The sequence below is a fragment of the Puntigrus tetrazona genome, chromosome 2 (genome assembly GCF_018831695.1).
Source record: "Puntigrus tetrazona isolate hp1 chromosome 2, ASM1883169v1, whole genome shotgun sequence".
Classification (NCBI taxonomy): Eukaryota; Metazoa; Chordata; class Actinopteri; order Cypriniformes; family Cyprinidae; genus Puntigrus; species Puntigrus tetrazona.
Window position 1 is genome coordinate 4,021,744 of NC_056700.1, and position 21,874 is coordinate 4,043,617.

At 38.8% G+C, this 21,874-nt stretch overlaps 2 protein-coding genes across 3 annotated transcripts; both read right to left on the bottom strand.

The window, feature by feature from the left end:
• Window positions 1-2,117: 2,117 nt before the first annotated feature.
• Window positions 2,118-6,565, bottom strand: bcl10 (BCL10 immune signaling adaptor). 2 transcript variants are annotated; one of them, XM_043224760.1, is made up of 3 exons: window positions 6,320-6,565; window positions 4,568-4,856; window positions 2,118-3,416 (listed from the first exon to the last, which is right to left on the bottom strand). In XM_043224760.1, exons 1-3 carry the CDS (start codon window positions 6,368-6,370, stop codon window positions 3,013-3,015), a joined length of 744 nt encoding a protein of 247 aa, XP_043080695.1. In that variant the 5' UTR covers window positions 6,371-6,565; the 3' UTR covers window positions 2,118-3,012. The 2 variants fall into 2 exon arrangements, with proteins under 2 accessions (XP_043080695.1, XP_043080683.1); XM_043224748.1 differs by having other exon boundaries at window positions 2,118-3,419; window positions 6,320-6,560.
• Window positions 6,566-7,858: 1,293 nt separating this feature from the next.
• On the bottom strand, window positions 7,859-11,013 carry exosc4 (exosome component 4). Its single transcript, XM_043224228.1, has 3 exons — window positions 10,768-11,013; window positions 9,781-9,987; window positions 7,859-8,501 (listed from the first exon to the last, which is right to left on the bottom strand). The coding sequence occupies exons 1-3, from the start codon at window positions 10,936-10,938 to the stop codon at window positions 8,142-8,144; spliced, it is 738 nt and encodes a 245-aa protein (XP_043080163.1). The 5' UTR covers window positions 10,939-11,013; the 3' UTR covers window positions 7,859-8,141.
• Window positions 11,014-21,874: the final 10,861 nt, after the last annotated feature.

The window sequence follows — 21,874 nt, forward strand, 5'->3', positions numbered from 1 at the left end:
CCTTTTCTTGTTTGAGGCACCCTTGGAAAGCCTTTCAAAAGTTCCCGGCACCCTTATAAGGAAATAGTTATTTAAAATCTCCGTAGCTTTTTTATTATTATTTATTTATTTGTTTCATTTCGAGAGTTTGCATGCAACAACACCTTATAGCTAGTCCTAGATGATATGAGAATACTGTTTACACTGATTCTGCCTTAATAAAAAAAAATTTTTTGAAATTTTGGCGGCACCCTCAAAAGATCTCACGGCACCCCTTAGTGCCGCGGTACACCGGTTGGGAACCACTGGTTTACAGGTTACATTAGCATTCAGGCTAATGTTCTTATTTGTGTATTTATGGTCTCAGAGTGACTTATTGGACGAATGCAGCGTTACAGAATCGTCTATGTGCCTCGTAGTTTTCTACAAAGGACGTTTCAGATTGTAAAGGTAAGAATCAACGAGCTTTAGGCTGTTTCTTTTTCTAGCGCGTTTTCACTCGCCGTTTGAATTTTTACCTCAAACGCAATGTTAACCGCGCATAGCACGCTAGCATCTAGCCGCTAAAAAGCGCAATTCTAAAAATATTGTAATCACTGCGACTTTACAAAACGACATTATTTCACACTTTACATGTTTGGCGTGAAATGAGCCCTTGTGACATTTTTGTCCACTTTAGTTTAATGCTAGTTTAGTTTAGCACTTGGCACAAAAAAAGTAGTAGCAAAAATATCCCCATGGTTTTTTTTAAATCGCAGTGCCATTTAACTGTAAAATTATGTAAAATTTTTTGAGAGCGTGGTTTGTAGGTCATAAAACGGTTTAGTGTACTTGCCTGTGTGTTCTTGTAATATTATATTTATATTTATGTTTATTAATTATATTTGAGAGAGACAAACTCTACTGTTGAATGTAAAATTATATAAAGTGAATATATGTTTTATATATTATATAAAATCAATAAAATGTTGCAATAGCAAAATATTGTGCTAAATAAAAAAAAAATCAAATGTTGCAAAAATTGCACAATAATGATATAAAAATTTACAAAAAGTAACAATTTTGAAATGCGGTGATGAATTTTTATTTTTTAATGTTGCATACGTTTTTAATGCATAAAAGTAACCCTAGAATGTGATCGAACAGTTTAAAATAGCTGATGTAAAAAAAAAATTAAGTCTGTAGAAATACGCAGTTTCATTACTCACCATATATCACGGGTCACAACTGTGACCAAGCTTAAAACACAGTTTTTCATGCACTTTCCCCACTAAATTTTGCAAAAAATAATTATTATATCAAAAGGTGACTGGCATATCATTTGGATATTTTTGTGTCTAGGAAAAATGTGTTAAAAATGGAACTATGAGCAGTGTGAAAAGCCCTAACTAGTTCCTGTATCATCTTAAACTTGTTCTTCGTCAATGAAAGGTTGTTTTTCAAACATGATAACTGAGATGTCACAAGCGTGGCTAGCGGCAAAACCAATTTTCAGAATTCCAAGCTGACGGTTTCATTGTGTTGACTCTGACAGTCCATTAACACCGAAAGCTGTTTCTCTCTCCCTTTACCGAAACTTTAAGGCGTTTTAACTTATTTTAGCATTTGCGTTAAAGAAGTGTACAAATAAAACTCTTAAAATGTTTGCATAAATTCATGTGACATCTGTATGAAACACGAAATCTAATGTCTAACGTAGGAGCACAGTCAGGCAAATAAATACACATGCACAGATCAGTCAGAATTATCAGCCCTCATGTTGCATTTGTATGCAATCAAATGAAGTGTTTACACTTAATATAATACGGAGGAGGCTACTTTACATTGAAGTGCTTGCATTTAGCCCCAACCTTCCCAAACTCATTAGAAGTAAATGTGGAAATGTTCCACTTCAACATGCAGTAAATCACAGTAAATCAATATTCTTGTGTGTCCTATTTAATGTTAAAGCCACCTGAAAGAACAACAACTGTAGGACACTGCCCAAAACACAATAGAAATGTAAGGGATTTAATGGTTAGAATGGAAACTGAATTGGTTGTAATGGAAACTACAATGGCGTCTACTGTTATGTGATGGATTCTATTGGTGGGATGTTAAATCATGTTGGAAAAATGACCAAAACGCACTACAAAAAGGAAATTTGTAATGGTTTTATTGCAACCTTTTAATGGGAAACTGGAATTTACTCCACAGTGTGAAGATTTTTCCAGACGAGTTCAGAATAATTTCATCAATTATATATATATATTTAGTTACACAATAAAAAGCGATCCATAGGATGAAACTGAGGTAAACTTTTGCTCAAAATTGAGATTTAATCTCACCAGTAACCACATACATTTACCAGTTATAGCTTAGATTCGTCAACTGTTTACTTATAAAGGCGAGTATAGAAACTTTTTTTTACCGTACGCTTAAAACACTTTCTGTCAGCATCGCCATCGTTTGCAGCGAACAAGTGCACACTGATGTTATCACGGCGTTATTGCTCACCGAGTGGAACAACACACTATAAAGCTTGAATCGTAGATCCACCCACAAGCTCTACTCTTTGCAAAACCACAAAAACACAATATAGAAACTACTTAAATGTCAGCATAACAGGTTTTTCCCTTTTACTCAAAATTACATTTCACTCTTCTTACTGAAAAGCAACGTCTACTGTCCCGATCCTGCTCCCAGTTTGAGTTAATGCTAAAAAAAATGAGTTAACACTTTACTTGAAGCCTTAGTCTCAATGCATGAATTATGCCTTGATATAACACATGGTATGCTTTCGTGAATAATTTACCTTTAGAAAGTATAGCACAAGCGTTCAAATATTATGCAATTCAATGCATTTTCAATTATATACGAAGGCTTTAAATGAAGTGTTAACTAAATGAAGTCAAATGCAGTTAAACACGATTAGATACATTTCAATCAAGTAGAAACAAACCGTTCAGCGTAAACTGGTTTTAATAAAGCACACTGGACTGCTGCAGACTTGCAGGGTGACAGCGGTGGTCAAAAACGTTTTGAAAGGATGCACTACGACATCTGAGACATCGGCGACAGAGAACGCGAGCGCAGCGGCTGGAAATTAGCATCGCCGCTGCTTCCCGCACTTCCGCAAACGGCGGGATCTACGTCCTGCGCGTCCGTATCGGGCTCCTCGGGTAGCGCCGGGGCTCCAGGGTCTCCGGGTTTAGGCAGACTCGATGAGAGAGCAGAGTTCACGCTCCCCGCCGCCCCGCAGACCGACGGCGCCTCGTTCCCTCGACCCGAGCCGAAGCGCAGGTTAAAGGATGCCGTGGCGACGGAGGACGACGACGGACTTCCTTCTCCTTCTGGGTGATAGCATATAGTGGAGTACTTGTCATAGTCCGAGTCCATTTTGGAGAAGTCATTGGTGGCTCCTTTTGTGCTGGAATAGCCCGAATTTGCTGAGGACCCTGCTGCAATACAGGAAAATAATCGCAGATATTAAATTATTAAGAAATAGTTATCAGAAGAAAGCAAGAAACTTCAGAATCAGTTATTTGGGATTCAAAGCCATTAGACAACTTTTTATTAACCGCTGTCTCCAGATGTTTGAAAGCTTTGGAAGCCAAAGGTGATGTGTGATTGATTACAGTACATAATAATATAAAAATATATCGATGTATATTAAATGCAGTGTGAAGTGATAAATCGAGATTGTAATTAATCCCATGCAAAATACGTTTTTGTGTACATCATGTCTAAAGATATATATTTTGATAATATTTACACGTTTTATATATATATTCATATACATTCTATCATATATAAATATAATAAATATTAAACATGTTGTTCTTAAATATATGCATGCATGCGTGCTTGTTAAGATATACATAATAAATGCACATTACACGTATATAATGTAGACGAACACGCATTTTGTATTAATTGTTATTTACACCGTCTGCTATTATAAATTAAATACCTCGAAGGCAACTGCTAGGCATTACTAAGATGAAATATATACAGCAAAAAGATGCATTTAGAACATGTTACAGCTATGATATAACACATAACTATTTGCTTGAAGCTAACTGCTCTGTTCCTTTCTAGACTTTACTCTTGTGAAGCACACTCAAAACCACTTCTGCTTCGCTTTGAGTCACTGTTCAGAAATATGTGCCCATGTTTACGTCTGAGGGTATATTTGTAGCAATAGCCATCAATACATCGTATGGGTCAAAAGGAAATGTATGCCAAAAATTATTATGATATTAAGAAAGATACTTTGTAAATTTCCTGCCATTGACGTATCGAAACCTAATTAGTAATATGCATGGCTAAGAACCTCTCAATACTTACTCAAGATGTTTTATATTGTCCTGTCCTTACAAACCGTACATTAATGGAAAGCTTATTTATTCAAGTTTTTTGTGATCCGGGGTCACGTGTACATTTCGGTTGACCCAGACGTAAAATACGGGTGTAAATGGCGCCCAAAACCCTCTGAATTCAGACGTTTTGCAATTCTAGCACGCTTGGTTTTGTCAGTGGCTGTTTGCTCTTAAGTCCCAGAGGAGATGTGGCCATATTAATAAGTATAACCCTTTAGATTTGGCACCTTTTAACGCCTCCAGCCGCTCGTTCTTCACGCGCTGCACCTCATCGGTGATCTTTGCGATGATGAAGTTGAGCGTTCGGCCCCATTTGATCGACTCGATGAGCATGTCTAGACCACGAGGGTTTTCTGCCAGGATGTCCAGCAGCTTGCTGGTGCGTCTCCCTCTTGTGGTCCTGCAGCTGATCTCCTCCGTGTCCTCTCTGGTCAGGATTTTCTTTGAGCGCAAGTAATCAAAGTGACGCTCCGCGATGATCTTGTCCACCAGGTACGGGCGCAGCCGGTCTATGGCCTGTGATGAAAGAGACATTTTATTCATTTATTAAGACATTCATTTTATAATAATAATTATTATTATTGTTACTTTTTCTAGCAATGTTGAGCTTATATCTCACAAGAAAAAAATACAACATCTCGAGCCATTAATTGTAATAAGCTCTGAGAAGAAACGTCTGAGCCGTGAGATAAAAAGTCACAAATACCTTACTGTTTATATTTTTATCCTGTCGTACACAACAGTATGAAAACTGTATTTGATCCAAAATGATTTAAAGTCGCCATGAAGGGTCGCCTTAATTAAACCTTGTAGTGTTTATTAAATGAATTGTATTATTACAAATGCATTTGTCTTTTTAATTATATTTTGCATTTCCAGTGTTTATTATCCACGCATATTATTAAAAAAATTATTTGGATTTAATCAAAACCACTCTCACGTGAGATTACAGCAAAAAAACACAGCTCCAATCATTTCTCTTACAGGAAAATAGGAAACGGTAAAGAAGAAAAGATTATCATAACTTCTGTTTCATGTGACAAACTCGAATGCTAATAGGGTTAGCAATATGCTAAGCTACTGATCGGAAACAAACAAGTAGTAGTTTTGTTCATTTTCCTTTATCCGCGTTACTTAATGGTCAAATGATTATTTAACGGTCAAATCATAATGGAAAAATGGCCTAGCTGTAGGTTTTCTAATTAGGCCATGAATAGAATGCATCTTAAAGGGACAGTGCGCTCAGAAATGATCAATGATGTCATCATTCACTCAGCCACTGACTTCCACAATTTGTGGGGAAAAAAAACCCCAGCGTGGATGAAAACTGTAGGGTTAGCCGCATATGGATGCAACACAGGAAAAGAAACTTGGGTTTGGAACAACATCTTACATTTTTGGGGTGAACTGCTCATGTCCACTTGTTTTTGTGTACTCATTCCCTAATGATTAAACACTTGAATCAGAACTGTATTCTATAAAGCACGTATACAATCCACACGACTGCTATTCATTGTCGCATAAAGCTTTTCTGCACAGTGTTTTGTAGGAGCAAGGTCTCCAGGATTTTGCAGTTGTGAGTAAACAACTTTTAATGTGAGTTACAACTAAAAGTATAACGAGTACACTCTTATCTAACCCACAGGGCATAGGACTGTCCCCAAGTGCGCTTCACAGAAAGCTGTGATACTTTTAACAGAGAACACACACACACACACACACACACACACACACACACACACACACACTGCAGAAGCCCATCCTGCGGTAAGTGGAGTGTATACAAACTCAATGAACCGAGAAGTCCTTTAAAGACTCCCATTAGTCTTCTCCACTCTTCTTCTGACCGGGTTTATGGTCAGAGGATCAATACAGAGTCTCTTTCATCTCAATAAAGCACACGACCCGGGAAACCACGAACACGTTCACACACGGCATCTCTCATCTGTTTAACCCATCTTCACACTCGAGGTACTTACTTCCTTCTTTATATCGGCCATTTCGTCCTCCGTCAGGTGAGCAACATCCATCCCGCCGCCTGCTTTTCACCTTTTACCGACTTCTCAACAGATTACAACCGGATTACAAACTCAACATTGAAGACGGGAGACGCTTATAAAGGCTGGGCTTTTTTATCCGAGCTGTCTAATAGTTCTCTTAAAGTAAAGGGGAACTACCTCGACTCCGACTTCCTCGTTTGACGCACAGGCGCACTTACGTCACAATGCACGCTTTCTGGAGGAGTATATATCACACGTTTAATGCGGCTTAACTCGTTTCACTGAACTCAACGGCAAAACTGTTTAGATCGGTGTGTAACCTCTACACAAAGTCCTTCTTATAATTATATCTTTATATATTTTTTTCCTTATAGCCTACTTGGAATATGGCAATTAGGTTGCATTTTATTTTAAGACGCCTTTGTTACGGTATTTAATTAGGTACTGAGTAACGTGTGCTTACTACAGGGTCGGTTGCTTATAATTTCTTAGTCCACTTTAGACATCCTACTAACTATAAGTACCTTAGTAAAATAAGTTGAGCACACATACGTCTTCAAGATGTCAAAGATCTCGATCTGGAAAGCGTCTGCTGTCTACAAAAGTGTGGCAGATGTCTCACAGATGTCCTTTTTATATACATTCTGAGTCACAAACGTCTTAAAGACATCTGATAGACGCCTATAAGACGTCTTAAAGGAGACGTCCAGCAGATGAGCGAACAACCTAAATAATACGTCTTGGAGACGTCAAACAGACTGGTAGAAGTACGCGTGTTAGCATGCATGACTAGCCATCAAAATAAAAAGTCTACTAATACTCTAATGACTGCTAGTTGACATGCATTTACAAAGTTACTGTTAGTAAATGTGTTAGTGCTTATTAATAAGCACATGATATAGTTATTACTACAGTAATAGTAATAATAATATCAATATAGTAAGGATGTTCAATTCATTATTTGTTCTAATTGACCAAATACACAGCGCTACTAAAATTTCTTAATTTTAATTTCAAAAGAATTCAGCATATATTTTTTTACGGTGCTCTCTTTAAATTATAATTGTAGTTTATAAACGATTTGCATTTGTGTTAAGCGTAGCTACCCAAGCGTTTGTGCAAAAGTTAAGATATTAGAATGTAAATAAACACTCATCAACAAAAGGACAGGAGGCTCCCCCTGCTGGACTCTGGGGTTTATAATCTTCAACAGGTTGATGTTGCAAAGAAACAAAAACTTCCGCATCTTTCCATTAAAAAAAAAAGAAGAAATTCACCAATGGCACTAATAATAATTTAGCCATTCTTAAAGGGTAAAAAAATGAATTAGGTTTAATTATTAATCTTCAAAACACAGGTCATAATCCATGATATATCAATTAAAAATAATTAAATTAGAATCATATGTTATTAAGAGATTTATTTGAATCCATGATGTAATAATAATGTAATTAATGTGTAATAATGACCCAAATAGTTAATATTATTATTGTCGGACAGAGAAAATATATATATACCTCACTTTTGGAAGGATTTTATTTACTTCACAGACAATTCTACATGGGCTACTTCAGCACTGAGGATTCAGATCTTTAGAAAGACATTCGTTTATTTTCCATCTAAAAGTTTACGACTAATTGCTGGTCCCGTCTTCTCATTGGTCGGCAGACAGAAAGGAAAAATAGTTGTCAAGCCTTTTTTATGAAAACCTTATAAAACCTTTATTAATACAGAAGGCGTATCTCACTCGTTACGTCTGTATTTTTTCGCTCTTGTTCAGATCGCTCCCTTCAGCTCGTCCTCACTCTCCGGTCAGAACCGAAACCTCTTCTAGATGCTGACGCACCACACCGTCCAGGACCTCGCCGAGGCCTTTGCACGCCGTCATGGCCGCCTCGATTAAAGCGTCCAAGTGGTCCTGGTGGAGGCGGGCGTCCATCTGCAGCAGGGCGATGTTTCCGCTGCGGGGCAGCAGGGCCAGGGCCAGAGACGTCCCTCCTCCGCTCTCCTCGGCGTGGCACAGGTCGGCCAGCGGGGTGTCCTCCACGAAGCCGGCGGTGCAGGCGCACACGTAGTCACGCACGGGGATGCCGGCGTCCACCAGCGCCAGGGTGGCCGCGTTCACACACGCGCTGTAGTTCCCGCCGTCTGCCTGCAGAATCTACAGCCGGAGCGACACGAGCACAACTTTGCATCTTAAAGGTGCAGCGTGTACATTTCAGCGGCATTCTCCGCTCAGCCCTCCCTTCAGATTCGGTTTCATTAAAAAGGTAAAACAACACAAAGTGACAAAACAAGCTCTTTTTGTCCTTTAAGGGCGACTTCCATGTATCTAGATATAACGTAGGTTTGGTAAAGAACCTTAAAGGGGCAGCCAGACCCAACAATATAGCATTTCTATTAGATCCTCCTAAATGTTACACAGCACACCTTTAAGAGAGCAGCTGCTAAAAACCGCTGGAAGGTTCATCAGTGAACAATAAAGTGATTACGATGAAAATGTCGAACAGTAAAGCTGTGAATGTAGTTACTTCAAAAACACGTCGTGGCTTAGAAATATAATGTAGTGATTGTGTTTTTTTTTCTTGAATCACAAATTCAACACATGGGTGCAGAAAATGTTTGTTTTCCAAAAATAACCATGATTAGAAAAAATAAATAATAATAATAATAATAATAATAAAAAATAATAATCATAATAAATATATATATATATATATATATATATATATATATATATATATATATATATAGTCATGATTAGAGAAAAACTAAATATATAATAAAAAATTAGTCATATATATGATTAGAGAGAAAAAAATTATATAGTCATATATGATTAGAGAAAAAACTAAATAAAAAAAAAAAATTATATAGTCATATATATGATTACAGAAAAAAAAATTAGTCATATATGATTAGAGAGAAAAAATATATAGATATATTTTTTTAATATATTTGTTTTTCGATTAAGAAAAGTCAATTAGTCAATTAAGTCAATTAAGAATTACAATTTAGAGAACAGAGCCTATTTCCTGTTAAAGTTATTACTTAAATACTTTCAAATATCAGTATTTAAAAAGACAATGGACCTTTTTTTTCTTGAAAAAATGACTTTGTAAAGCTCAAAACACCATCAAATGTAAAAATGTGAAAAAGGCTAATTTTATCAGTGTGAACCGACCGCACAGAATACAAAGAACATCAATAACTTTAAGAGTCAGCGGTCCACGGCAGCCCTAACACACTCAAAATATCATCTAATGACCGAGAAAGTTAATGTCAACTCTGATATATATGAAAATTATTGTGTTTGTTAACAGTTTTAATACACATCATGAATAAACAATGATTTTAAGAGGAATAAATCATGTAGAATAAATGGTGTTAGTTAGTTGATGCATGTTAAAAGCGTCCCTAAAACACGCTTTCTCTCTCACCTTAACGTAGATGTCTATCTGTGAGCGCGGGTAGAGCTCGGTGAGCACCGCCGCCTCGAACGTCTGCTTGAGGTGCAGGCTCATCTCGCTCGACTTCCTGTCTCCGTGCGGACGCCGCTTCCTCTCGGCCGTGCTGAACGTGGCCATGCTGTACTGACAGTTGATGACGGCGCGGTCGTGCAGCGCTTTACTGCGGGAGCCCCGTATCTACGGCGAGCCAGAGGGAAATGAAGCAAACGGCAAGCTTTCTTAATAGTGTCTGAACCCGAGGTAGTGCTGTCAAACATCCCAAACAGGGTTGTGTTTATGTGTTTTTATACACGCCCACATGCATGCATATTTAAGTTTGTGTGTGTATATATATATATATATATATATATAAAATAATAATATATAATAAATATATAATATTATATAATATAACATATATATTAATATAATAAATATATAATAATATAATAAATACATAATATTATATACATATATATATATATATAAAATAAATATAGAATAATATATATATAATATAGAATATTTTTATATATATATATAAATATAGAATTATATATATATATAATAAATATAGAATTATATATATATATATATATAAAATAATATATATATATAGAATAAATATAGAATAATATTATATATATGTAAATAATTCAAGTTTCATAAATACAAATACATGCATGCAAACATTTCTAACCACGCGTGTATTTATATACTCGTGAAGCACACGCATATATTACGCGAACAAAACGTTTTATTTTGGATGCAATTAATCCCTGATAGAATCCTTGAAATCGTACATCAATAACTCTCGATCTATCGATATGCTCAATATATTAGCGTGAAGAACGGACTTATCATCACCGTGACAAATAAAACCGTTTTAAACGTTTAAAAGCATCGCACGCTATTCACGTTCACGCGACACTGTTAAACGATGTTTTGCCGGCTTTGAGTCCGTGTTCAGGGCCTGACCTCGTGCGGCCCGTACACCACGGCCAGGGCTCTGGTGTTGCCCTGCTCCAGGTAGGCGGATCCGTCGGCCTGCGCGAACACACTCATGCGGGCCCGGACCTTGCGCAGCTCGGACGCCTTCCGCCCGTCGAGCCGGTATCCCTGATCCGACAGCAGCTCCAGCCCCGCCATCCTCCGGGAAACACTGACACACACCGAAACACACCGAAACACACGCGTCCGCTTCTTCTCTGAGCTTCCTGTGGTCGGGTTCCGTCTCGGAGAGTTTATACCTCCACCTGCTGGACTCTGCTAGGTTAGTCTTTTTCTTTGGATATTTCTTTCGGTGATGTCTGGAGCGTGAAACGCATGCCTAAATAAATATGGCTAAATATTCAATTAAAAAAAAATATATATATATATATATATATAAATAACTTTTCGTTTCTTACTTCGCTTTTAACCCTCTAATGCATGCATTTTGATGGTGCGTGATGAAATATAATTTTTTTGTTTTATTTTAAATTCAAAATCAAATTCAAATTTTATTTGTCACATACACATACATACATGGTACGAAAACAAAAAAAGTATTAATATATTTATTATATAATTATTTGGGAACTTTTTGTTGATAAAACTGAAGTTTATCAGCCCTAGTGTCGTGCCATCAATTATTTTGATGCACTTGATAAATCGACTGCTGCAAATCATTTTGTGACACTTCTAGGGGCGTGCGATATTGACAAATTTTTTTATTTTCTGGCATTTTATCGATAAAGATAATTAGACAATGTTTTGCCTGAGTGTGTTGATATCTTAAGGAGTGCAGTGGACTTCTAATTTTTTTAATTTCTTCATATTTTATACGCAGTTGACAGCAGTGATAGAAATGCATATTTTTCCAATAAGTTTATTTTATATATATATATATATATATATATATATATATATATATATATATATATATATATATATATATTATATATATATTATTTTATATTTAGTTTATATATTTTATATATTATATATAAGTTTATATATTTTTACCTTTTCACCTTTATACAGCCATTTTTCCTTCTAAAAGCGTGCATCATCTTGAGTCAAAATCTTTTAATCAGTCAATAAAAATTATACATTGTTCTTAAGATGAAATTGGTATCAACAAAGTTGATCCTGGCAGGAGTTGCATGCATGCAAAGGGCACTTAGATGTATTTACACTTTAATCATTTAACGCTTTAACCTGCAGTTACAAATGCATAAATAATGTTTTGGATATTTTAAACGTGAAATGCTGAGTAATGACATTTGAAATGATTGAAAACATGAAAATACTTCATACGTGTCAAATTAAAAGCGCCTGTAGGTGGCAGCGAGTCACTGTTAAGTGAGTCTTTGCGATTGAACCGAGTCATTCCAGTTGATTCATTCAGGAACGAATCACCGTCAGGTCCCTCAGAGACTCAAAATACGCGTTTGACATGATTTCTGTTTGCGAAATACAGCAAAAACAGCCAGCGTGTTGTTTAAAACGCACGTCTCTCGACATTAATCTATTATTTATTGACCTGTTGTATAAAATCAATATCACATTTGAAACCATGCTGATTTTTTCCGGGAAAAGCCGCACATCTTCGTGTGATATATATCGATTCACAACAAGGAATGCCCCCTTATACTTAATTACGTGATTGATTTTTAGAGAAAGAGTTTACCTAAACGTGAAAAATCTGTCCTCATTCAGTCCTCCTCGAGAAGCCAACCTCTTTGTCCTGCAGAACACAAACGAGGATGTTTCGGAGAAAAGTTCTGGGTCACCATCGACTTCCATGCTGGGGAAAAAACAACCGGTGACCCAAAAAAAGCTTTCTCCAAAATATAAAACCCAGGTTTGGAGCTACTTGTAAATCATTTTCGGGCAAACTGCTCCTTTAACGCATGTTAATAGACTGAATCATGCAGTAAGTTGGTCTAAGCAGACTTCATCGCATCGCGTTTTATTTGGTTTTCGCAATATACTCGATAAACCCGTTCTCTCTCACGAGTTCAGTATTTAAAGTGAACATGCGTGTATTTAGCTTCCCAGAAAGTGGTGTTATCCACCAGAGCTGAGGCACTTCTTCTCCGCTGTGAAACAGAGGCGCATATTAAACGTTTTGCGCTTCATTTTAGGTTTTCCTGTGCAGCCGAGAACCTTGCATCTTCCCTTTTTTCGCACCCTTCTTGTTGGTTAGAGATGCTTCCACGCTCTTGAGGCAAGGAAAATAAAATAAAATAATAATAATAAAACCTGATATACCTCTATGCCTTCGTACAAACTACACACACACGCAAATAATCTTGAGGGTGTCAGGAAAGTCCCGCCTTCAAATGGTGCTTGATAGTGCCTCCTAAACCTCAGTAGACTTTCAAAGCATTTTAACTGGTTGCAATCATTTAATAAAATGGCGTAAGAAAAGTTTGTGTTGCCTAACATCACATTATGAATCTCATGTGGCTGTGTTTTAGTTTGCAGTAGCCTACTATTGTTTTTATCAGAACAGAGCATGCTTCAGATTGTGTATTTACCATGACCTTTAATTAAAATTCAGATTTTTTGGGCATAAAGGAAAGCTAATAATTTTAATACTGAATAATTTTATTCCATGCAATGTATTTTTGGCTGATATCCCTGTGACTCAAGACCAGGATCCCATTTCTAGTTTGTATGGCATAAATTCTCAATTAAGCTTGCATCCGTTTCATCCAATGCAATGATTCCCATTAAAAGACAGTTATTGCTTTTAGCCTCTTTCGGGTTTCTATCAGACGTTTCATATAATTCTGTTTCAGTTCTACACATGCTTCTACATAAACTATGTAAATGACTGATTGGTGGTTCTGTCACTTTAAATTAGTTCTGAACATATTACGTGCCTTACACATTGAAGGGCGGGGCAACGCAGGTGGTCAGCGCAGCAGAGAGCGGCAACGGTCGATGTTCTTCCGAAATTTGCCCAGATAAAAAATTGTTTCTAGTAAATGAGGCTTTGGTTCCAGTTAATTTCAACGTAGTACCCTTTGGTAAAGCGGAGCGAGGTATGTAAAGTTGATTTAGTTGTTGCATTTTGTAATTGTTTCAAGTTAATACAAGCTCTGCTTATTTAGTGGTTGTTTTCTACCGTTTTTATTATTTGAATTGTTATTTTTTCACCTGTTTCTTTGTAATTGTAACCTTTATTTACTATATTATTCTGTATACGAGTTGTATTTATTTGTCTTTGATTTTCTTTGTGTAGTTTCACGGTGCTACGCAACTAAGCTTGAATGGCGCTCTTCACGGGCGAAATAAAGAAAGAAAACTTGAAGCACCCGTCAGAAACTCTCCGTCTCTCTTGTTTGTGAGTACCAAGGGGCAGCTACAGTGAAACTCGAAGCTTAAAGGAAGCGCGCATCTAGTACAACGCCGTCGTCGTCTTCATGGAACGCAACGCTACAGCGCGGCCATTTCCACGTGGGCAAGCCGCGGGGGTCGTGACGTCATCGGAAAGCTTAAAGAGCAAGGTCGGAAGGTGGCGGTATAACAGTTCCTTTAGATGCAGCGTGAGACTTTGAGCGACAGGAGAGTTAAAGAAGATTACACTGCGTAAGCGGCGTCCATTCACCCTGAACTTTGTAAGTTGCAGTGCTCAAAAAGAAAAAAGAATATTTCATGGACATCAAACATTTAAATAACAAAGGGCTCGAAGTTAAAAGAAAAAATTAATGCTGTGCAACACGTCATTTATTTCATACTTTAAAAATTGAAATACATTATTTCGAGTATAATTAGAGCATTGCTTAAAGGAACTTGAATCTGTCGAGCATTTAAAGTTACAGTGAGTGTGAGTGTTAACGTTAACAACACTTTGTGAAAATTTTAATTTTCTGGTGAATTCTTTAGAAAGTTTGTCTTTGAATGTTGTATACTGTTATTTGCATTTGCACTGATCCTGCTTGCTAATATTCTTTGAGGCTTACATATTAGAGGTCTGGTGAGAGTGGTATCATTCACCCCCGAAGTTTCCCCCGAGTCCTAAAAGCAGAGGAGACCATGGAAGAAGATACTGTTGTGCATACAGTCGAACGAGTAGGTGAGAGGTCACTCCCAGCAGAAGTAAGCAACCCACCTGTGCAGCAGGTCAGATCAAGCTCACGTGAGAGAAGCTTCACAGAAAAGGGTCTGGAGATGCGTGAACAGGAAGCCAAGAAACAGGAGAAGGCTTTCTTTAAGTCTTATAAAGGCTGGAAGGGGTCTGCAAAAGAGACTAGATCAAGACTGAAAATGTTCTGTTCACGTGAGACTCTCGAAGATTGCAGCAAGACATTCAAAGCCAACATGATTCAGTTTATCGGCACTATGAACCAATATTACGTAACCATGCTACTTCTCCAGACATTGTCAATCGTATGGACACTTGTGCTGCACTGACTGCTGAAATCAGGGATCTTTTGAGTAAACGGCTGGAAACTGTAGAAGAGGGTTATAATGAAGAGCTTGTGAAAGAAAGAGTGAGACAAGTGCTAAATAAAGATGAGTACGGATCCATCTTTGGACACACAAAAACAAATACAGTAATTTCAGAGTCATCGCAGGGAACAGGTAGTCAATCAAAGTCCTCCAAGATCTCAAGTAAACGAGCTGATGCAGAGGCAGAACTTGCAGCGAAACAAGAGCAAGCTAAAGCTATGCAAGAAATCCATGACCAACAAACGAAACTAAATAAAATGGAGAGTGATTGGAAGCTTTGTGAAGCTAAGATGCTTGCAGAAATAAAGCAACAGGAGATTGAAATGCAGCTAAAGCTAGAAGAGGAGAGGAAACAGTTACATCAGTTGCAAGTAAACAAAGAAGTAAAGATAGCAGCAGCTCGTGTTAAAGCGTATAATGATCTTGAAGGCACTATTCAGTGCGTTGATGAAGAAATAGACTTTAGCACTCACCTCGACTTTACAAGAACAGTGCCTACATTTCAACTAAACCCAGAAGCCGAATTGTTCTTGCCACAACACGCTTCCTGTGAGGAGCATAAAGCCCAGTCTCCTCAGCATAATGCTACTCTAGCTCAAGCAATAGCAGACTCATTAAGCACACATCGACTGCCCGTTCCTGAACCCACAATCTTCGCTGGCGATCCTTTGAAATTCATAGATTGGAAAATGTCCTTTATGGCCCTTATTGATCGAAAGCCCATTCCACCTAGTGAGAAGATGTTCTATCTTAAAAATTACCTCGTTGGAGAAGCTCGCAAGGCAGTGGAGGGATATTTCTACAGAAATTCAGAGGATGCGTACCAAGGCGCGTGGAAAGTCCTGCAAGATAGGTATGGGAATTCATTCATACTGCAAAAGGCTTTTCGAGACAAACTGATGAGGTGGCCCAAAATTGGGGTAAACGATCCTACTGCCCTCTACGAGACTTCACTGACTTCCTACGAGGATGTGTCGAGGCGACTCCTCACGTTAAAGGACTAGCCATCCTAAATGATTGTGAGGAAAACCACAAGTTACTAAAGAAACTTCCTGAGTGGATAGTGCGCAAGTGGAATCGAATTGTGGTGGAAGAGCTAGACGCATCAGGGGACTATCCAGGTTTCAAGCATTTCACAGAGTTCCTGCAAAAGGAAACCAGAATAGTATGTAACCCCATCACGTCCCCACTTTTTGTGTATCCGAAAAACTCAGATGAAAGGTTTCCCAAGCGAGCTAAGATTCTCAGTACGAAGGCTGATGTGAAAGATTTTAGCTCTAAAAGGCTTGGAACATTCAGTTCTAAACCAAAGGCATCATGCTTTGTCTGTAAAGATGAAAAACACAGCATTGCCCTATGTCCTACATTTGCAGAAAGAAACATTGAAGACAAGAAGGCCTTCATTCAAGAAAATCATCTCTGCTTCGGGTGTCTCAGAAAGGGTCATATCGTTAAAGACTGTAAAAGACGACATAAATGTGGAACATGTAGCCGAAATCACCCTACCTGCTTGCATGAAGAAAGAAATAAAGTACCTCCGAAGACTTAAGGAAAACTTCTGTAGAGGTTCAAGCAAGTCAGGAACTGCACAAAGTCATGACCCATGCACTTCTTACACAAAGTTCTTCTGCTACGTCCCAGTATCGTGCCAGTCTTCATTTCTACAGTGGAAGAACCACAAAGAGAAGTACTTACCTATGCTCTGCTGGACACCCAAAGCGACTCAACGTTCATTCTGGATGATCTTCTTGATGACTTAAATGTAAGCACTCAACCGGTGAAACTTAGACTTAGCACTATGACATCCGTTGATACTATCACTGGCAGTAAAAGGGTTTGTGGTCTGCAAGTTCGAGGACTTCAAGCAAGTAACTCTATTCAACTACGGCAAGCATATACTAGAGACTTCATTCCTGTTGACAAATCCTATATTCCAACCAAGACAACGGCATTGCAGTGGCCTCACCTCAAACATCTGGCTAACCAATTGCCACCAGTTCAGAATTGCGAGGTTGGATTGTTGATAGGATTTGACTGCCCATCAGCTCTAGCTCCTTGAAGTCATTATAGGTGGTACAAATGAACCCTTTGCTCAAAAAACCAAGCTTGGCTGGAGTATTATTGGTCTCTCTAATCCACACCTAGACAGACAGGGAAGTCAGAGTTTCGTCCCATAGAGTGGCAGTTAGAGAAATACCTGCTCCATCACCCATCGATGTCTTGAGGATTCTAGAGTCCGATTTCAATGAGAGAGGCTATGAGAATAAAAGTGTATCTCAGGAGGATGTTCGTTTCATACAGCATCTTAGTGCCAATATCAAACAGAAGGAAAATGGACATTATGAACTTCCTCTCCTTTCAAATGTAGCGCCAACCCTCACTGCCAAATAACAAGAGGTTAGCAGCTTCCCGCTTACAGCATCTCAAGAAAAGACTCAAGTCTAACAAGCAATATTTTGATCACTACAAAGCCTTCATGGAGGAGAGCATTAACAAAGGCGATGCTGAACCAGCCCCAGTGATATCCGAAGGAGAGACTGTATGGTACATTCCACACCATGGGGTATACCACCCTCAAAACCCAGATAAGCTGAGGGTTGTGTTCGATTGTTCAGCTAAATTTCGCGGTATATCTCTAAACGATGCTCTTCTGACCGGACCTGACTTAATCAACTCATTAGTGGGCGTACTCTGCCGATTCAGAAAGGAACAGGTTGCATTCACTTGTGACATAGAAAAGATGTTTCACCAGTTCTTTGTCCCTCCAGATGAACGCAATTATCTAAGGTTTCTATGGTGGGAGGGTGGAGACTTGGAGAAAGAGCCTCAAGACTATCGCATGGCAGTCCACCTCTTCGGCGCTACGTCATCTCCAGGGTGTGCTAATTTCGGTCTGAAGTACCTGGCGCAGCAGTACAAAGCCAATCACCCATTGGCAGCAAAGTTCGTTGAAAGGAACTTCTATGTAGACGATGGGTTAACTAGTGTTCATTCAGTTGATGAAGCCAAAGAACTGATTGCTGATGCTCAAGCGCTGTGTAGGCGTGGAGGCTTACGGCTTCATAAATTCAACTCAAATGAGGATGAAGCTCTCAGCGCATAGATGCATCAGAAAGGGTTATTGCATCCAAGCCCTCGACTTAAATTTGGAAGCAACACAGACAGGTCACATACTTGGCATTCAGTGGTCAACAAAGGATGACACTTTCAACTTTAACATCAGCTTCAAAGATCTGCCATCAACCCGCCGTGGTATCTTGTCTGTTATTGCATCCCTGTACGACCCACTTGGATTTGTTGCACCATTCATTCTACAGGGAAAGAGCATCCTGCAAGAACTGTGTCGAAGAGGTATAGGATGGGATGATCAGCCTCCAGATGAATTATGTTCACGGTGGGAGAATTGGAAAAATGGTCTTCAGAAGCTTAAGGAAGTCACCATACCAAGATGTTATCACCCAAATGCTTACGGTGAAATCATCAGAACGGAGCTGCACCACTTCTCCGACGCAAGTAATACGGGATATGGGTCTTGTTCTTATCTCCGGTTCAAAAATGCAGAGAATAAAGTGCATTGCAGTTTGGTGATGGCAAAGGCCAGAGTTGCACCTACAAAAATCACAAGCATACCTAGATTAGAGCTTGCGGCGGCTGTCTTGTCTGCAAAAATGAGTGTCGTGCTGAAAACAGAGCTTGATATGAAGATTGACCAAGAGTTCTTCTGGACAGATTCACAAGTCGTTCTGGCTTATATCAACAACGAAGCACGAAGATTTCATGTATTCGTTGCTAACCGTGTGCAGATGATAAGGGACATTACGGATCCAGCTCAGTGGTATTACGTAAATACCACAGAAAACCCAGCTGATTATGCCTCTAGAGGGTTACACACCTCTGACATCTCTTCGTCGATCTGGTTACCTGGACCCAAATTCCTGTGGAAGCAAGAAGTAAGTCCAACACTGTACACCCCCATTAACCTGCTGGTTGGCGATCCTGAAGTTAAATCAGTCCAAACGTTCTCAACAACAGTTGATGACAGTGTGGACATTCTCAGTCGTTTCAGTCGATTTTCCTCTTGGTCAAGGCTCCTAAAGGTTGTTGCAAGGATCAAAAGGCTAGGATCAAAACAAAAATTCCCCAGTGATCATGTGACTGTTGAGGAACGTCAAAGAGCTGCTGAAGTGGTGATCAAACTTGCTCAGCAGGAAGCCTTCTCTAAAGAAAAGGGAATGATTGAGAAGGGAAACATTCTTCCAAGTACTAGTGCTTTGTATCACCTAGATCCCATTTTGGACAAAGGTCTTCTTCGGGTAGGTGGAAGATTGAGGATGTCATCACTCAGTCAACAACTAAAACATCCTGTGAAGGATAGTTACATCTCCAAGCTAATTCTGTCACATTACCATGCCAAGGTTTGTCATCAGGGTCGGAATCAAACTCAAATGGAGCTTAGAATGAATGGGCTGTGGATCATTGGAGTCAGCAAGTTAGTTGCCAAGCTGATACACAAGTGTGTGCAGTGTCGAAAACTTAGACGACCTACAGAAGAACAACGCATGGCAGAACTTCCCAAAGAGCGTGTCGAAGTATCTGCACCCTTTACGTTCTGTGGCATGGACTGCTTTGGACCATTTGTCGTTAAGAAATCTCGCAAGGAGTACAAGAGGTATGGGTTAATATTCACCTGTTTCTCATCTCGCGCAGCTCATATTGAAATGATTGAAGATTTGACAACGGATGCTTTCATCAATGCTTTGAGGTGTTTTGTGAGCCTTAGAGGAGCAGTTTGCAAACTTCATTGTGATCACGGTACCAACTTTGTGGGAGCCAGAAATGAGTTTAAAGAGTCATTGAAACAAGTTGACACCAAAGCTCTGGAAGCTTTTCTTGCAGATAAACAATGCGAATTTGTCTTTAATGCTCCTTCGGCAAGCCACGCTGGAGGCATCTGGGAGCGTCAAATACGAACTGTGCGAAATGTACTCAATGCCACACTCGCTCTGTGCCCAGGCAGGCTTGACGATGCATCACTTAGAACGATGTTCTATGAAGCAACTGCAATAGTTAACAGTCGTCCACTAACGGTTGATGGGATTAATGACCCAAATTCACTCGAACCTCTAACCCCAAACCATTTGATACTGATGAAGTCTGATGTTGCACTTCCACCCCCAGGAAAATTCGTCAAAGACGACATGTACGCTACAAAACGTTGGCGCAGAGTCCAATACTTAGTTGAGCAGTTTTGGAGTCGCTGGAAGAAGGAGTATCTTCTTAACATTTCTACACGACAAAAGTGGCATACTCCTCGTAGAAATCTCAAAATAAATGATGTCGTAATCGTCAAAGAGGATATACTCCCAAGAAGTCAATGGCAGGTAGGCAGAGTGGTTGAAACTGTCAAGGAGAGTGATGGATTTGTAAGACGAGTGAAGGTACAAATAGGAGACCGAAAATTCTCAAATAAACACAGTCAACCCTCAAAGCCCACTATTATTGAAAGGCCCATCCAGAAATTGGTGGTGCTTCTTGAAGAAGAGTGACTGTTAATGACTTGAGTGATACCCTCACATCAGATCAAGTAATTATATCTCAAAATGTTCTAGTCATTACATACATTCATGAAACTTAAAGGTGGTGATACTATGGTTCAAAATCATGTTATGATTCATTTTCAGTTTGTTAATTCATCATATCATGATTGATGGGAGTGTAAATGACTGATTGGTGGTTCTGTCACTTTAAATTAGTTCTGAACATATTACGTGCCTTACACATTGAAGGGCGGGGCAACGCAGGTGGTCAGCGCAGCAGAGAGCGGCAACGGTCGATGTTCTTCCGAAATTTGCCCAGATAAAAAATTGTTTCTAGTAAATGAGGCTTTGGTTCCAGTTAATTTCAACGTAGTACCCTTTGGTAAAGCGGAGCGAGGTATGTAAAGTTGATTTAGTTGTTGCATTTTGTAATTGTTTCAAGTTAATACAAGCTCTGCTTATTTAGTGGTTGTTTTCTACCGTTTTTATTATTTGAATTGTTATTTTTTCACCTGTTTCTTTGTAATTGTAACCTTTATTTACTATATTATTCTGTATACGAGTTGTATTTATTTGTCTTTGATTTTCTTTGTGTAGTTTCACGGTGCTACGCAACTAAGCTTGAATGGCGCTCTTCACGGGCGAAATAAAGAAAGAAAACTTGAAGCACCCGTCAGAAACTCTCCGTCTCTCTTGTTTGTGAGTACCAAGGGGCAGCTACAAACTATAAAAGTAGACCTGATCCGGCTGTGGTTTTTGCTTCTTTAATAATGTAAACTGGACTCGAGCTCGGACGTTGCCTTAAAGTGTCCTCCTTGAAAATAAGGTGAAGGAAACCTCACGCCACCAGTCGATTTCTACAAAATATACAAGAGATATTTTCTGAAACAATTTCCTGTTTGTCTCGGTCCTGCCGAGGCGCTCGGTGCTTTTGGAAAAATGTTTCATCGATCTTAAGAATCGTCGCTCAAAAGGTTCTTGTTTTAGTGATCCATTTGATTTATTTCTTTGTTTTAATTCCATATGCGTGAATGCGAGTTTAGTGTTTTAAAGTTCTCGAGGTTAAAATGTGCATAGACGCACGTATGGATAAAAAATAA